At 39.1% G+C, this 18533-nt stretch overlaps 3 protein-coding genes and 1 non-coding gene across 4 annotated transcripts; all 4 read left to right on the forward strand.

The window, feature by feature from the left end:
* Nucleotides 1-1427: 1427 nt before the first annotated feature.
* Nucleotides 1428-2360, forward strand: LOC126015432 (olfactory receptor 148-like). The gene has a single exon (XM_049777957.1). The coding sequence runs from the start codon at nucleotides 1428-1430 to the stop codon at nucleotides 2358-2360; it is 933 nt and encodes a 310-aa protein (XP_049633914.1).
* A 4269-nt stretch (nucleotides 2361-6629) lies between these two features.
* LOC126015433 (olfactory receptor 148-like) lies at nucleotides 6630-7562 on the forward strand. Its single transcript, XM_049777958.1, has one exon. It carries the CDS (start codon nucleotides 6630-6632, stop codon nucleotides 7560-7562), a length of 933 nt encoding a protein of 310 aa, XP_049633915.1.
* A 2279-nt stretch (nucleotides 7563-9841) lies between these two features.
* On the forward strand, nucleotides 9842-9948 carry LOC126016949 (U6 spliceosomal RNA). The gene has a single exon (XR_007498630.1). It is a non-coding gene; the product is annotated as a U6 spliceosomal RNA (small nuclear RNA).
* A 4365-nt stretch (nucleotides 9949-14313) lies between these two features.
* On the forward strand, nucleotides 14314-15246 carry LOC126015436 (olfactory receptor 148-like). Its single transcript, XM_049777960.1, has one exon. It carries the CDS (start codon nucleotides 14314-14316, stop codon nucleotides 15244-15246), a length of 933 nt encoding a protein of 310 aa, XP_049633917.1.
* Nucleotides 15247-18533: the final 3287 nt, after the last annotated feature.

The raw sequence follows: 18533 nt of genomic DNA on the forward strand, positions 1-18533 counted from the left end.
TTGAGCAAGTTTTATCATGAATGAATACTGGATCTTATGAAAAGCTTTTGTTGAATTGATATGTTCATATGATCCTTATATCTCCTTTTATTAAGGTGTCATATTACATTAATTGGTTTGTATATGTTGAACTATCTTTGCATCTCTAAAATGAGTTCCACCTTATTGGGTGTATAATTTTTTTGAGTTTTTTTTATTTTTATTGTGGTCAAAGTGAATTACAATTCTCTCACAGAAATCTTTGAGGCACATAGTGACAGTGAGTGAGGGGCATTCCTGCCATCAGTGTTGCCCCCCTCCAGCCCTGTTCCCAGCATTTTTTAATATGTTGTTGGATTCAGCTAGCTAAATTTTTGTGGAAGATTCTAGCATCCGTGTTCGTCAGGGAGATTGGTCTCAAATATTTTTTCTGGAAATGTCTATGTCTGCTTTGGGTATGAGTGTAATGTTAACATCATAGAAGACATTAGGAAGGATTCCTGTGTCTTCAATATTTTTCAAGAGATTAAGGAGTAAAGGCACTATATCTTCTCTGAAGGTTTGATAAAACTCAGGAATGAATCCATCCAGATCTAGATTTTTTTTTCCTTTGGGAAATTCTTATTTATGTTTCAATTTCCTTACTTATGATTAACTTACTTAGGCTTTCTGAATTCTCTCTGTTCAGCTTTGTGAGTTTATATGATTCTAAGAATCCATTTCTTCAAGGTTCTCCAGCTTAAGATAATAAAGTTACTCATAATAACTTCATTCTTTGATTTTCTTTCTTGGTTTTAATGTTATTAATTTCTGTTTTTGTTTTTACTATTTCCCTCCTACTATCTTTGGATTCATTTTTGTTTCTTCTCCAGATTTTTGAGATGCATGTTTAGATTGAGGATCTGGGTTTTTTCTTTTCTTAATGTAGGCCTACCTTGCTATGAATTTCCCCCACATTACAGCTTTCACAAATACAATCCAAATCTTAAGGCTCAATCTCAAATACAAAACTTCAGGCCAGTGAGTATCCAAATTTGCCTGTGGAGGGATGCATGGGTTATTTGATCTCCACTGACATAAGATGTTAGGCAAACACACTCAAGCCAAGGAGGACATGGTATTCAGGATTGCCCTACACAGTGCTGTAGATGTTCATGACACTATAACCCTTCAGCATACAGATCTCTATACTCTTGACTCCACAGAACTGCCTTTCATTTACGTCAGTGTTAACATTCATAAAAAAAAGGATAATCTGATTTATAAAGACATCAATGTGCTGTACTAGCCATAATGACTTTATAACAAATTTCTAATTATGTTTGAATTTCTAATTATTTCTAATAATTTCTAATTATTTTTGAATAAATATTAGTGGCATTAATAATTAATGTATTGTTGTATTTATAATTTTTCTTTGTCTCTACTCAGACTAGCCCTGCAGGAATATGAAGAACCACACAGAGGTGACTGAATTCATCCTGCTGGGAATTCCACAGACCCAGGGAATGGAGACAGTGCTCTTTCTCCTTTTCCTGTTCATTTACCTCTTCACCTTGATTGGAAATTTACTCATCTTGACAGCAATTGTTTACTCCTGTGACCTTCACACCCCCATGTACTTCTTCTTGGGGCTGCTCTCTTTATTTGACATCTTCTTCCCATCAGTGACCTGTACCAAGATGCTGTTCTATCTCTCTGGCCAGAGCCGAACCATTTCTTACAAGGGCTGTGCCACTCAGCTGTTCTTCTATCACTTACTAGGAGCCACTGAAGGCTGCCTCTATTCTGTGATGGCCTATGATCGTTTTGTGGCCATCTGCCATCCACTACGGTACAGACTCATCATGAGACCTGGCGTCTGTGTGAGTTTGGTTCTAGGAGCCTGGTCACTGGGCTGTGCTCACGCCTCCATCCTGACTGCCTTCACATTTAGATTGACCTACTGTGGCCCTAATCATGTGGATTATTACTTCTGTGACATCCCTGCTGTCTTGCCCCTGGCCTGTGATGACCCCTCACAGGCTCAGACAGTGGGTTCCACGGCAGTTAGCTTCCTGGCTCTACTGTTTTGGTTCACTATTTGTGTTTCCTACATATGCATCGGGATTGCCATTTTAAGAATCCGCTCAGCAGAGGGCAGGAAGAAAGCTTTCTCTACTTGCAGTGCTCACCTCACAGCCATAATCTGTGCCCTTGGACCTGTTATCATCATCTATCTGCAACCTACACCCAACCCCTTGCTAGATGCCATAGTACAGATATTAAATAACATTGTCTCTCCCATGCTCAACTCCTTAATCTATTCCTTAAGGAACAAGGAGGTTAAAAAGTCCCTGAAAAGAGTATTTCATAAAGTACTACTTAACCTCCCAAAATAATTATGGGTCTGTAATGGACTTTGTTCATTTATAGTATCTTAATATCATCCCATCATTTCCATTTTGTTTGTTTTGGCCTTATTTTTTGTTTATTTATTTATTTTTGGTCTTGAGTCACACCAAGAGAGGGTTTGGACCAATGTCAGTTGCTTGCAAAGTAAATTTCCTACCTGCTATTCAATTGCTCCAGCCCAATTCTCATATTTCTTAAATTTATCTCCTTTCTCTTAAATAATCTAGAACTGCCTTTCCCATAGTGTTCTTATGGTCTGGCTAAAAAATATATTTGTGGGGCCGGCAAGGTGGCGCTAAAGGTAAGGTGTATGACTTGCAAGCGCTAGCCAAGGAAGGACTGCAGTTCCATCCTCCGGTGTCCCATATGGTCCCCCCCAAGCCAGGGGCAATTTCTGAGCACTTAGCCAGGAGTAACTCCTGAGCATCAAATGGGTGTGGCCTGAATAACAAAATATACATATATATTTGTGTGCTTCTATAACCCATTGGAGCAGATAACTTTATAACTAAAATTTTCTCATTGGATAAATAATACATAGGTCATACTAAGCATTGAATGTTGAACTGTTGTTTGGTTATGCAACTATTACTGGCTGGGGCTTTGGGGCCCCTTGAGCACCACTTGGGAGGCCCTTCAACAAATACATATATGAGAAATCAGAAGCATATATCAGTGTTAAGTGGTGGAGAATGGTAAAGGATAATTTGATACCCAAATGGTCAGCATCCATGTAGACCAGCATCTGAGAACTATGTCACGTTGGCTCTGTCACAGATTTTGTTTCTCAATTTTGTTAGGGGTGTCATTTTTAGTTCTACATGAGGAAAATAACTTGGAAAAAAGTTTCAAGGGCTCATATTTGTAAAGCATAGAAACATCTACTCTATATAGATGCTTTAGAATTTTAGTAAAAGAAGACTAAGCTGAAATCTGCCCCAAGAAGACCTTCCTGCAGGTCTATTCCTTTCTTCACTGAATTAGTGAGGCTGCCTTGACAGAATCTGAAAACTGATGTGACTGATAGTTCACACAAAACAGAATCAGTTAATGAAGAGTTTCCTGAGATTACAGATTCTCATTTCTTCCTCTCACTTTATCAATTTTTCCTGATTAATTATGAGTAGATGAAAATAATCAATGTTTAATAATACAAAACCATTAAATGTTTTAAAAATGAGGTGGATACAGGAGAGAAAATTAAATATATGAAATATACCTAAAATGTAGCAAATTTGAAATGGGATAATGCCTATGTACTCTAATATCCAGACATAATAAAATTTTAAGAGAAAACAGTATGTCATAGAAGGTCTATAAAGGTTGTTTTATTTAGTGCTCATATTTCCCTGTGAAATACAGATAAGCCTCAATCTTAAAAATTATAGTATTTATTCTAAGAAAAACAGAAAATGTGCAAGAAAGTAAAGATAATGAGGAACAACTGATTTCACAGAAGAATTTTCTTAACTCCATTGCAGGCCTCTCAATAATACTACAGTATATTCCACAGTGGATAGAACATTTGCATTTCACACACCTGACCCAGGTTCAATATCAGGCATCCTACATGTCCTCTGAGTCTACAGGTGTAACATCTGAGTGCAGAGCCAGAAGTAACCCCTGAGCACTGCCAGGTGTGACCCCAAAACCAAAAAAAAAAAAGTGACAGAGAATCAGACTCAAGCCCTAAGGATATAGAAGAAACAATGGATCATGGGATGCATCTCTAGTATAGAAAACCAGAAAAGACTGGTTGAGTGATGGTCAATGTATGAGGATCCCTGTAGCATTTACTGAGTCCCCTGAGTGTCTTATTCTCCCACATGGAATTCTTGCAACACACAGCTTTTAATTATTCCCTAGTCACAGGAGTTTGCTTCTCCTGTATCTTGGGGGAAATCACGGGTAATAGTCCAGAGAGATTCTGAGATCACTTAAAATCCAACAAACGTCAGAAAGAGGAGAGAGAGTTCAAATTTTCAACAAATTATTCGGGAGAGAAGAAAGACATCAAGTGAAGATTATCTTATCTCTGGGTCATTTGATTCTTAACAGAAGCAAGACATTTGCACTCTGTAGTTCTTGAACCCAAGTAAAATCCCAGGGCCCCAGGGAACTGCTGATGACAGCACCACAACTAAGGAGAAACTGAGGATTGAAGGAGGGAAAACACTGTTTTTCCTTTCTTCAGCAAGTCATGAACCTATCCATGTAAGTGCTCAGAGCATCGCTCTGTCTTCTCAATTTTCACATTTCCTTGTTTCTTACATTCTAGATTCCTGAATAATAGTCAGAGAAGTAGTACCACAGATAGAGCATTGTTTTGTATAAAGCTAAGCCAAATTTGATCCCAGCCATTCCATATAGACCTCTGAGCCTGCCAGGAGTGACCTCTGAGTTTAGAGCAAGAAATAAGTCCTAATAAGCACCTCTTGGGGAGGCCAAATAAATAAACAAAAGATTAAATGTGGAAAATTTGCAACAAAGGACTTCTTTTGTGTGGGGGTAGGTGGTCTTGGGCCACACCTAGCAGCTCTTAGGGATTACTCCTAGTTCTGTGCTCAGGAGACCCCCATGGGATTCTGGGGGTCAAAAGGGTCAGCTGTGTGCAAGGCAAATGACTTTTTGCTGTGCTAGTGTTCTGGCCCTAACAAATGACTTCTATATAGTTCATTGCAAGCACACATGCACAAATTTTAATTGACAAATCAAATAGCATGAAGATTCTGTAATGTGAAAAGAACAAACCCTAGATGTCTGTGATTGATATCTGCAAGATTTCAATCAAAAATGATTAAGTTTGTCTTACAATTGGCCATAGTGATAGAACTCTGGGTAGAGTGTTTGCCTTGAACATGCTGACCTGGGTCAGCAATTGTGTTCATCAAGGATATGGTCCTATAATATTCTCTCTTCTTTTTTTGTAGTGTCTCTCTGGAAATGTTTCTGGGTTTTTTTTTTTTTTTGTTTTGTTTTGTTTTGTTTTTAGTCTCCTGAAAGAGCTTGGAAAAGATTGGTGGTAAATCCTCTTTAAAGATTTGAAAAAAGTCACTAGAGGAACCAGAGCAATAACACAAAGGGAGGGCATTGCCTTGCACATGGCTGACGAGGGTTTTATCCATGGCATCCCATATAATCCCCAGAGTCTGCCAGGAGTAATTTCTGAGCACAGAGCCAGGAGTAACCCCTGATTGCTGCTGGGTGTAACCCAAAACAAAACAAAGAATTCAGTGAGCTTTTGTTTCTGGGAAGCCTTTTGATTATGTCAATTTCCTCAATAGTAATAGGTCTGTTCATTTACATAAAAGCATAAATCACAAATTTGTAGAACTGAAGTGTCTACATGATGCTGATTAAAAACTCATCATTGTGAAAAATATTAAATTGTTCCTACTTACATATGCATATATGACAAATTCAGAAAAAAAAACTAATTTTTAAGCTTCTCTGGTCACACCTGGAAGTGCTCAGAGATTAATCCTGGCTCTCTACTCAGAAATAACTCCCTAGCAGGCTCAGGAGACTATAAATAATATCAGGGATACAACCCAGGTTGACTGTATACAAGGCAAATACCCTCCTCACTGTGCTATTGCCCCAGCCCCAAAATTAACTTATTTCTAAAAAAATTACTTAGCTATCAAATTTTAAATAATTTTAATTCAAAACATCAGAAATTGTTACCTATTTTTTCTTTCATAATGAACATTACCATCAAGAAATTGCTAACAGTGAAAAATAGATCCTAACATAACTACTCAAGAAAACCAAATCGAAGGCTCACTGCATGCTCTCCAAGAAGTGCTGGTGTGGAAAATGCTCTGTGGTGGACCACACTGAAAAAATGCAGCATCCTGTAGATAAGCTTCCAAAAACAAAGAAGGCCTGACCTTCAGAATGATCAGTGCACTGTGGCATCATGAACATCCCATCCTTCACTGTGCTCATCTGCTCTCAGTTGAGATCTTTACTCTGTTCAAAGTTGAGAGCTAACTCAAATGGCAGATCCCAGTTCAATGTTTCATCCCTAATAAGTTAACTAAGTCTTGAATGTAAGAGATATACTGATATATAAAAGCACAGGTTTACTTTATAAGCCAAGAGATGACTTTGGAAGAATTTCTGTTTGCCTGAAATAAGAAGAGTGATATGAATGAATGATCAATATCTCATTGATATTGACTGTCTCAACCCAGCTACCATCTCTGTGCTTTCACAAATTGTGTCACTTCCCAGCCCAGCCCCACAGGAACATGAGGAACCTCACAGAGCTGAGTGAGTTCATCCTGCTGGGAATTCCGCAGAGCCAGGGAGTGGAAACAATACTCTTTCTTCTCTTCCTGTTTATTTATTTATTTACCCTAATTGGAAATTTACTCATCTTGACAGCAATTGTTTCTTCCTCTGCCCTCCATACCCCCATGTACTTCTTCTTAGGACTGCTGTCTGTATTTGACATCTTCTTCCCATCAGTGACCTGCCCCAAGATGCTGTTCTATCTCTCTGGCCAGAGCCGAGCCATTTCTTACAAGGGCTGTGCCACTCAGCTCTTCTTCTACCATTTTCTGGGATCTACCGAGGGATGCCTCTATTCTGTGATGGCCTATGATCGTTTCGTGGCCATCTGCCACCCCTTACGGTACAGGCTCATCATGAGACCTGGAGTCTGTGTGGGTTTGGTCATAGCAGCCTGGTCAATTGGCTCTGTTCACGCCTCCATCCTGACTGCCTTCACTTTTAGCCTGACCTACTGTGGCCAAAATCATGTGCACTACTTCTTCTGTGATATCCCTGCTGTCTTGCCCCTGGCCTGTGATGATCCGTCTCAGGCACAGACAGTGGGTTCTACAGCTGTGGGCTTCCTAGCTCTAATGCTTTGGTTCACTGTGTGTGTCTCCTACATTCGCATAGGGATTGCCATTTTAAGAATCCGCTCAGCAGAGGGCAGGAAGAAAGCCTTCTCCACCTGCAGTGCCCACCTCACTGCAATCCTCTGTGCGTATGGGCCTGTTATCATCATCTATCTGCAGCCCACGCCCAACCCATTGCTTGGTGCCATTGTGCAGATATTAAATAACATTGTCTCTCCCATGCTCAACTCACTCATCTACTCCTTAAGAAACAATGAAGTGAAAAAGTCCTTGAAAAAAGTGTTTCACAAAATACTACTTATACCTCATCAATAAATTATGGACTTTGTAAGGGACTTGAAATATTTACAATTACTTAATATCATCCTCCTGTATCCATCTATTAATAAAGAAATGTATGCAAAAAGTTTCCTTTAAAGCCCTACATTTCTGTATCCAATCTGAATTTCTATATTTATTATATCTCTAAGTCTATAATCAAGTCTGATTATCATATCAGTTTCTTACACTGGGTAAGAAATTCAATGTGTATAGAAAGTCACTGGAAACAGGTTTCTCAACAGCCTATTTTTTTTTATTAAGGACTGAGTTTATGTGCAATCCAAGAAGCTCCTTTCTATAGTTTTGTTGTGTGTGTGTGTGTGTGTGTGTGTGTGTGAGTGTGTTAAGAAGCTTCATCCATTTCCTGTTATTCACTTACAATGTAGCTGCTCATTTTTCTTATAGACATTCCAGTTCCTCCCTGTTGTTAAGAAGAGAATTAACTAATGTGATGGAACAAGATATTTGATAGGTACTGTGTTAAACAGGTCCAAATATCTTATTTATTCTTCATGTAATCTCCAAGAATTTGCAGTTTGTAAAAAGCTAAGTTAAGGAATAGAGGCTTCGTTCTAATAATGAACCAAATGGCTATAGACTTATCAACAGACATTGATTTCATACAATCGATTTCAAAGTCTTTATGCTTAATACTTTTACTATATATGATTCCCATAAGGCCAATTTGACATATTATGTATTTTCATTATGTTTCTTAGAGACAACAACTTATAGAGAATATTGCATTAGTGCAGGCCTTTTGGAAAATCAATAACTGATTTTTTTACATTTAGTACCATTACTGATTGCTTCCTCTGATGCTGATACTGAGATATAGCAATAAAGTTTGGTACCTTTCATCACACACCCAGTTATGGACAATCAAGCTCCCTAAATCTCAGGTGCCATGGAGTGCTTTTTATTATACTACATTGCCTATCTCCCCCAATTTTTCCTTAGTATAAAAATATTGGGAAGGGTCAGAGCAATAAAGCAGCTATCTATCTTTTTTATTTTAGTGTTTGAATTTTTGTTAAACACCTTGATTACATACATGATTGTGTTTGGGTTTCAGTCATGTAAAGATCACCACCCATCACCAGTGCAACATTCCCATCACCAATGTCCCAAATCTCCCTCCTCCCCACCCGACCCCCTGTACTCTAAACAGGCTCTCCATTTCCCTCATACATTCTCATTATTAGGACAGTTCAAAATGTAGTTATTTCTCTAACTAAATTCATCACTCTTTGTGGTGAGCTTCCTGAGGTGAGCTGGAACTTCCAGCTCTTTTCTCTTTAGTGTCTGAAAACTATTATTGCAGGAATGTCTTTCATTTTTCTTAAAACCCATAGATGAGTGAGACCATTCTGCGTTTCTCTCTCTCTCTCTCTGACTTATTTCACTACTGACTTCAGCAATAGTGCCAATAGTGCAAAGTAGGGTATTTGCCTTGCTCTTAGATGACCTAGGTTCAATCCCCCATACCTACCAGGAGTAATTCCTGAGCACCAATAAGAGTGATTCCCCCCCAAATAAAATGTATTGGGAGACCATGTATCTGACCCAAATGTTAGAGCACATGTCTCACGTGAGCTCTAACATCAGGTGGGCCCCAAAGACTACTCAGTATCTTGCCCAAAGTGGCTTCACTGCTCCAGTGTAAATGGCTAGTGAGCACCATAATTCTAACAACAAAGAACTGGTAAAGTCCTCCTGTTCACTGTAAAGATGATGATGGGTTAAAGAAGTGATGTTACAGTGTTCATTTGAGTCTCCTGAAAATCACATTTTCCACCTATCCTCCATTCTGGAGTTGATCATTCATTATTTATGTTCTCAGCATCTAAGGGAAGAGAATAAATGCAATTACTTGGGGACCAGCCATTATATTTTGTGACAGTTTGTGCTCTGTAGTTTTTCTATCCCGTACTTCTTCCCTGATATTCCTACCCTATTAGAAGGGAGGGATATGGGAAGAGCAGAAATGCAGTTAGAGTAGAGAATGGTATACTATGAAAGGGGCATGCATGGCACCCCTTCAAAAACAGTAGGGCAAACTACAGTATCAAAAAAGGGGAGAGAGAAGTAAAATACCTGCCCCCAAAGCAGGAGGGTGAGGATGAGTGGGAGGGAAGAGGGTTCAGGGAGGGTAAGAAGGGAAACTATTGACATTGGTGAGGGAAAATGTGCACTGGTGAAAGTTGTTGTACATTGTATGACTGTAACTCATTCGTAAACAACTTAATCTGTGAAAAAGAAATTATAATATGGTGCTTGCTTCGGCAGCACATATACTAAAATTGGAATGATACAGAGAAGATAAGCATGGCCCCTGTGCAAGGAGGACACGCAAATTCATGAAGTGTTCTATATTTTTTAAAAAAAATGTGGTGTGAACAACTTTGTAACTATGGTGTTTAAACAAAAAAAAAGTTTTTTTTTTTGATTGGAGGGAGGAAATAAGGGTGATAAAGAAAGCAAGATAGCTTCACAGACTGAAAGTATGCTTTAACTGCAGAAGGTCCAGGCTAAATCCCAGGCACCTCTGGAAAAAGCTACTGTATGCAATGTTACATTGAGCATTGTAGAAATAGGGACAGACCAAAAAAAGGCAAATAGGGGAAATAAAAAGTGTGGAAAAGAAAGGAAAGATTGGGTCTCATTCAAGCACAAATATTATCCTGAATTCTAAAACAAGGGTTGACGGTCTTGGCTAAACATGTTTGCAAAAAAGGCATTTCACTCTGTTCACTGCAACACTATTCACAATAGCTAGAATCTTGAAACAACCCAAATGCTCAAGAACATGTGGATTAAAAAAAAATACTATGATACATCTACAGAATGGAATACTACACAGCTGTTAGAAAATTGAAGTCATGAAATTTGCTTTATATAGATAGATATGATGCTTAGTAAAATTAGTCAGATGGAGAGGAAGAGGGGTGGACAGAGAATGATGGCATTCATTTGTGTGATATTACAAAAAGGATAATATGGTAATAATACACAAAGACAATAGAGATAATGGCCAGGAGAACTGGTCCACGGTAGGAAGCTTGCAAAAAAATGGGGGCTGGAGAATGCAGTTAGAGCAGAAAAGGGATCGCTATGACAATGGCAAGAACTGGGTGCTAAAAGGAGGGAAAGTGATATCATAATACCCCTTCATAATAGTATTCAAACCACATTATCTAAAAGGAAAAGTGATTGAAAAAGAGAGAGAAGAAAAATGTCTGCCATAGAAGCAAGCCAGGAAGAGGACATGAGGGAGGACAGGAGGGTAAATGGGACATTGGTGGTGGAAAATGTACACCAGTGAAATGTAAAATATGGGCATTGTATAACTGAAAATCATTCATGGACAACGTTGTCTTTCAAAGTGGTTCATTAAAAATTTTAAAAATAAAATAAGGAAGTGTCTGGCCCCTACTGTGAGTATAGCAACTGGGAGAGAGACTAAGGAGGCCTTGCCGCCTTTGTCTGTTTTTCTTCTTTTCTGTCTCCTGAGGAGGCCAAGAAAGACCCAACAAAAACTATCTGCCAGAGGCGCCCCAGCCAGAGAGGTATGCTCCTTTTTTGTGAAGCCATGAGGTGTCTGGCCGCTGCTGTGAGCTTAGCAACTGGGAAAGAGACTGAGGGGGTCAGTTGCTTTTGCCTGTTTCTTTTCTATTCTGTCTCCTGAGAGGCCAAGAAAGACCAAGTGAAAGCTATCTGCAAGAGACTCCAGAAGTGCTCTTTTGAACTAATGAACCCCACCACACAAGTGACAATGGGGAAACCTTGTAGGCAAACACCATGCACAGAGAATGAGATGATAGCTCTGATGACTCAAAAATAATCAACCATCTGAATACAGACAGGGGGTGAGGGTAGGGAAGTGGGAGATTTGGGGCACTGGTGATGACAACATTTTATATGGAGGGGGAAGGCATATATAAGCATTTTATCATGTTCAAGAATTGGTATATTTGTATGAAAACATAACTATGATCAATAGCACTATGAAATAATGTGCTACACAATTTATAGTAAAAATTTAAAAATAGTTAAAAATAACAAGAAACTACTTGTAAAGGGGCTTGGACTAAACCCATCAGTGCTTAGGGATTACTTCTGGCTCATGCTCATTAATTACTGCTGGAAGACTAGGAGGACCCTATGGATGCTGGAGATTAAACTGAGCTAAATTCCAGGTCGGCCTCATGCAAGGCAAGCATCTCACCTGCTGTACTATCAATCCAGCCAGAAACTACACTTTCTCTATTAAATAATAAAATCCTAGTAGCATCAGATAATCTATAATCATTATCTCCCTGAGTCTTTACAATCACCCTAATAAATAGGATTTAAACACCATTTAACAATGATATCATATTAAAGCTCAGAGTGAACCAGGGAACTCTGGCTAATTAGAAAGACTTATAATATTTATATTCTCTTGGTGAAAACTCTGCCTGTTTTATTACACTTTCTTCCACACCATAAGAGGTAAAAGAAGAGCTAGACATTGGGGAAAATGACTAATAAGATGCTTATATCCCTGAATTCTATAAAGAACAAAAGAGATCTATGAAATCTACCCACAATAGAAAACAGGGAACTCTAAAATTTTATCTAACTCTTTCCTTCCCAATTCCTCAATTCCCCAATTCTCTTGATTGGCATACTGCTCTCTTATGCCTAACCTCTCAAGATATACATTTAATTGTTCCCTATTCTCGGAAGTCTCCCACACCTTGTGTTTTGGGATACACCATGGAGTTGGTTCCATAGGGACGATAAGATCATTCAAAATCACACAAAAGCAGTGATTCTGTATCACGCTCAATCTGAGGGCAGTACGCTGGGTGATAGGGCAGATGCCAGAGGTCTGACAGCATCCTCTCTCTGTGCAATTCTGCATGGGAAAGACTCAAGTAAAGACATTTGGTGTCCCCAGTTAGAGAACCCAAGTTCAACTCATGGCACCTAGAGATGAGAGAAGTTGGAGTTGGAGAGTCTCAGAGCTCTGTAGAAAAAAAAGAAGATAGAAGAAAGAAGAAACCTTTGCTTTCCTTCTAAGTCAATCACAGCCCTTTGGTCATGTAAGTACTCAGACTATCTCCCCGTCTCTCTCACATCCTCACTATTGAGTCCTGGGAGCTCAGAATTGTTGGAAAAAATCTCAGGAACACCATTATTATTTTATCCAATAACAGGAATATATGGTATATATGTAGATTGCTAATATGTAAACAAATTCAGCATTGATCATATTTCAAGTACCATAGTTATGAAAGATTATGACTTATTTGTATTTTTCTGATATTAAAGATATATTTCTGTAGCATGCAGTTTATGATCTTTATGGTGTATAATAAATATTTCCACATATAAAACCACTTTTCTGATTTCTTTTAAATTCTCCAAGGAGGGGCCGGGCGGTGGCGCTGAAGGTAAGGTGCCTGCCTTGCCTGCGCTAGCCTTGGACGGACCGCGGTTCGATCCCCCCGTGTCCCATATGGTCCCCCAAGCCAGGAGCGACTTCTGAGCGCATAGCCAGGAGTAACCCCTGAGCATTACCGGGTGTGGTCCAAAAACCAAAAAAAAAAAAAATTCTCCAAGGAACACATATAATTCTTCTTTAATGCCCCACAATTCTGCTTTTCCATAATGGAATGATTCCCAAAGCCTGCTGGCAATCCTATTTTGTTCTAGCTTTACCTTGTCTTTTCCAAGACCTCCATCAAAAATAAGTCAATTATTGTGACCCTCAGACAGGTAACTACTTCACATATGCTTTAGCATGAGATTCTATAAACAAGTAAAATACTCAAGAGCCGTTAGATAGCATACTGTTACAACAACATAGGTCATCTTTACAGTGATTTTAATATGTAAATATTCTTATGTAAGCAGAAATGAACAGTCTATGAATATTCAATATCTTGCTAGCACAATGAAGAAAAACTCACACTGAGAAGAGCACCATGAGAACATCTCGAGTAAGACCTAATATCACTGCCATGAATCTCAATGTAGAATTCTCCTCAAAGATTCATTTGGGGGCTCCATGTGCTCATTAGAGCATGTGACCACATCTCTGAGGAGCTGTAAACATGTTCTGAAATGAACCAAGGATCAGACACTTCCAGATTATTACTGTCCAACAGGTTGTGGACATGAAATTATGTTCACATGTTATATACTGAAACCATAGCTTTTTTAGTCCAATACATTCAATATATATCCAATATAACACCATATAGATCATCTTCGTGTCTAAATTGATAAATACATTTATTTATTAATGTATAGATTTGAAAGTATAGATTTCATTCACTGGTCCATGAATGACTCTGGGAAAAGCTCTTATTCTTTATTCCAACATAATTATGTTTAAAACAAGATGCGTGATAGATAGAAATATATAGTTGAGTGATGTGTCATATTGTCTGCCTTAAACCAGCTGCAACATTTATGCTTACACAAATTCTGTCTTTACCCAACCAAATCCTGCAGGAGCATGAGGAACTATACAGAGGTGACTGAGTTCATCCTGCTGGGAATCCCACAGACCCAGGGAGTGGAGACAGTGCTCTTTTCCCTCTTCCTCTTCATTTACCTCTTCACCCTGATTGGAAACTTACTCATCCTGACAGCAATAGTTTCCTCCTCTGCCCTTCACACCCCCATGTACTTCTTCTTGGGGTTCCTATCTATTTTTGATATTTTGTTCCCATCAGTGACCTGCAGGAGCATGAGGAACTATACAGAGGTGACTGAGTTCATCCTGCTGGGAATCCCACAGACCCAGGGAGTGGAGACAGTGCTCTTTTTCCTCTTCCTCTTCATTTACCTCTTCACCCTGATTGGAAACTTACTCATCCTGACAGCAATAGTTTCCTCCTCTGCCCTTCACACCCCCATGTACTTCTTCTTGGGGTTCCTATCTATTTTTGATATTTTGTTCCCATCAGTGACCTGCCCCAAGATGCTGTTCTATCTCTCTGGTCAGAGCCGAACCATTTCTTTCAAGGGATGTGCCACTCAGCTCTTCTTCTATCACTTAGTAGGAGCCACTGAAAGCTGCCTCTATGCTGTGATGGCCTATGATCACTTTGTGGCCATCTGCCACCCCCTCCGCTACAGACTCATCATGAGATCTGGAGTCTGTGTGAGTTTGGTCCTAGTAGCCTGGTCACTGGGCTGTGTTCACGCCTCCATCCTGACTTCTTTCACATTTAGATTGACCTACTGTGGCCCTAATCATGTGGATTACTACTTCTGTGACATCCCTGCTGTCTTGCCCCTGGCCTGTGATGATCCCTCACAGGCTCAGACAGTGGGTTCCACGGAAGTTAACTTTCTGGCCATATTGTTCTGGTTCATTATTTGTGTTTCCTACATATGCATCGGGAGTGCCATTTTAAGAATCCACTCAGCGGAGGGCAGGAAGAAAGCCTTCTCCACCTGCAGTGCCCACCTCACAGCTATACTCTGTGCCCTTGGACCTGTTATGATCATCTATCTGCAATCCTCACACAACCCTTTGCTAGATGCCGTAGTACAGATATTAAATAACATTGTCTCTCCCATGCTCAACTCCTTAATCTATTCCTTAAGGAACAAGGAGGTTAAAAAGTCCCTGAAAAGAGTATTTCATAAAGTACTACTTAACCTCCCAAAATAATTATAGGTCTATAATGGACTTTGTTCATTTATGGTATCTTAATATCAGCCCAGCTTTTCCATTTTGTTTGTTTTGGCCTTATTTTTTGTTTATTTATTTATTTTTGGTCTTAAGTCACACCAAGAATGCTCAGGAGTTAGTTCTCACTGTGTACTCAAAAATTACTCCTGGAAAGCCAGGGAACATATGGGAGGAGAGAGTCTGGATCTCTTTTATTGCAAAGCAAATACCCTACCTGATATTCAATTGCTCCAGCCCCAGCCGCACATTTCTTAAATTTATCTCATTTCTCTTAAATAATCATGAACTGATTTTCTCAAACTGTTCTTCTGGTCTGGCTAAGAAACATATTTGTTAGCTTCTATCGTCTTTTGGAGAAGATAAATAACTTTTTAACTAATATTTTCTCATTGCATTACCATTGGATAAATAATTTATAGGTCATATTAAGCATTGAATATTAGGCATTGAATGTTGAACTGTTGTTTTCTCATCCAAGTATCAATGGCTGGGGTGTTGAGGCCCCTTGAGCATCACTTGGGAGGCCCATCAACAATACATATATGAGAAATCAGAAGCCTATATCAGTGTTAAGGGGTGTGGAATGGTAAAGGATAATTTGATACCCAAATGGTCATCATTCGTGTAGATCAGCATCTGAGAACTATGTCACGTTGGCTCTGTCACAGATTTTGTTTCTCAATTTTGTTAGGGGTGTCATTTTAAGTTCTACATGAGGAAAATAACTTGGAAAAAAGTTTCAAGGGCTCATATTTGTAAAGCATAGAAACATCTACTCTATATATATATGCTTTAGAATTTTAGTAAAAGAAGACTAAGCTGAAATCTGCCTCAACAAGACCTTCCTGTAGGTCTATTCCTTTCTTCACTGAATTAGTGAGGCTGCCTTGACAGAATCTGAAAACTGATGTGACTGATAGTTCACACAGAACAGAATCAGATAATGAAGAGTTTCCAAGATTACAGATTCTCATCTCTCCCTTTCACTTTATCAATTTTTCCTGCTTAATCATGAGTAGAAAAGAAAAGAAAAGAAAAGAAAAGAAAAGAAAAGAAAAGAAAAGAAAAGAAAAGAAAAGAAAAGAAAAGAAAAGAAAGAACCAAAGTGCAATCATACAAAACCATTAAATGTTTTAAAAACGGGGTGGATGCAGGAGAGCAAAATATTAAATATATGAAAGATATCTAAAATGTAGCATATTTGAAATGCTGATGTCTATGTATTCTAATATCCAGACATAATAAAAGTTGAAGAGAAAACAGTTTGTCATGGGAAGTTTATAAATTGTATTTCATTCAGTGCTCACATTTCCCTGTGAAATACCGGTCAAACTCAATTCTAATATTTAGTCCAAGAAAAGGAAATAGGAAAATATGCAATGATATAGAGATAATGAGGAACAACTTATTTCCCAGGAGAACTTTCTTAACTCTATTGGGCGCCTCTCAATAATGCTACAGTATATTCCACAGCCATGGAGGGAAGGAAATTTTGAAAATGGAAAAGTGACAGAGAGGGGTCAGACAGACAGCACAGCAGGTAGAGCATTTGTGTTGCACACAGCTGACCCAGGTTCAATCTCCGGCATTCCATATGGTCCCCTGGCCTACCAGGCGTAACTTCTGAGTGCAGAGCCAGGAGTAATCCCTGATCACTACCAGGTGTGACTCCAAAAAAAAAAAAAAAAAAAGTGGCAGAGAATCAGACTGAAGCCCTAAGGGCATAGATGAAATAATGGATCCAGAGGATGTGTCTTTAGTAGAGAAAACCAGAAAAGGTTGGTTGAATGATGCCCACTGTATGAGGGTTCCAGTAGCATTAACTGAGTCCCCTGAGTTTGCTATTCTCCCACCATGGAATTCTTCCAACATCCAACTTTTAATTATTTCCTTGTCACAGAAGTTTGCTTCTTCCTGTGTTTTGGGAGAAACCACAGATAATAGATAATAGCCCAGAGAGATTCTGAGAGATCACTTAATATCCAACAAATAGGAGAGAGATTGAGAGATAGAGAGATATTGAGAGAGAGAGAGAGAGAGAGAGAGAGAGAGAGAGAGAGAGAGAGAGAGAGAAAGAGAGAGAGAGAAAGAAAGAGAGAGAAAGAGAGAGTTCAAATTTTGAGCAAATTATCCAGGGGAGAAGAAAGACATCAGGTGAAGATTATCTTAAAGATTATCTTATCTCTGAGTCATTTGATTGTTAACAGAAGACATTTGCACTCTGTAGTTCTTGAACACAAGCCAAACCCCAGAGCCCCTGGGAACTGCTGATGAGAGTATCACAACTAAGAAGAAACTGAAGATCAAAAGAGGGAAAACACTGCTTTTCCTTTCTTCAGCAAGTCATGAACCTGTCCATAAATTATCAGAGCATCGTTCTATTTTCTCGCTTTTCACATTCCCCTGTTTCTCTACATTTAAGATTCCTGTGGTATATAAAAGTGTGATGGTCAGAGAGGTAGTACCACAGATAGAGCATTGCCTTGTAAGCCGAGTTTGATCCCAAGGATCTCCATATGGACCCCAATCCTGCCAGGAGTCATCTCTGAGTGCAGAGCCAGGAATAAGGCCTAAGCACCTCTGGGGGAGGCCAAATTAAATAAATAAATAAAAAGATAAATAAATAAATAAATAAAAGATTAATAGTGGAAAACTTGCAACAAAGGGTTTCTTTGTGTTGGGGTAGGAGGTTTGGGGGTCACATACAGCAGCTCTTAGGGATTACTCCTAGTTCTGTGCTCAGAACTCACTTTTGGCAAGTTCAGGGAACCCCCATGGGATGCTGAGGAGCAAACCCAGGTCAGCTGTGTGCAAGGCAAATGGCTTACCTGCTGTATTATCGTTCTGGCCCTAACAAATGATTTCTATATAGTTCATTGCAAACACACATGCACAAATTTTAATTGACAGCTAAATAGTATGAAGATATTGTAATGCAAAAAGAATGTCTGTGATTGAAATCTGTAACATTTAAATCAAAAATGATGCATTTTGTCTTACAATTGGCCATAGTGATAGTACTATGGGTAGTGTTTACCTTGAACATGCTGACCTGGCAGGCACACATGGTCCACTGAGTCAGCCAAGAGTAATTCCTGAGTGGAGAGCCAGGAGGCAGCCATGAGTACTGTTGGACCAGAAGTTTTCTTTCAAAATAAAAGTAAAATTGGGCCAGAGTGATAGTACAATAGGTAGGACATTTGCCATGCACAAGGTTGACCTAGGATCGATCCTTAGCAACCCATTTGGTCCCCTGATCCTGCCAG

Source organism: Suncus etruscus, chromosome 8 (genome assembly GCF_024139225.1).
Source record: "Suncus etruscus isolate mSunEtr1 chromosome 8, mSunEtr1.pri.cur, whole genome shotgun sequence".
In the NCBI taxonomy this organism is placed as follows: Eukaryota; Metazoa; Chordata; class Mammalia; order Eulipotyphla; family Soricidae; genus Suncus; species Suncus etruscus.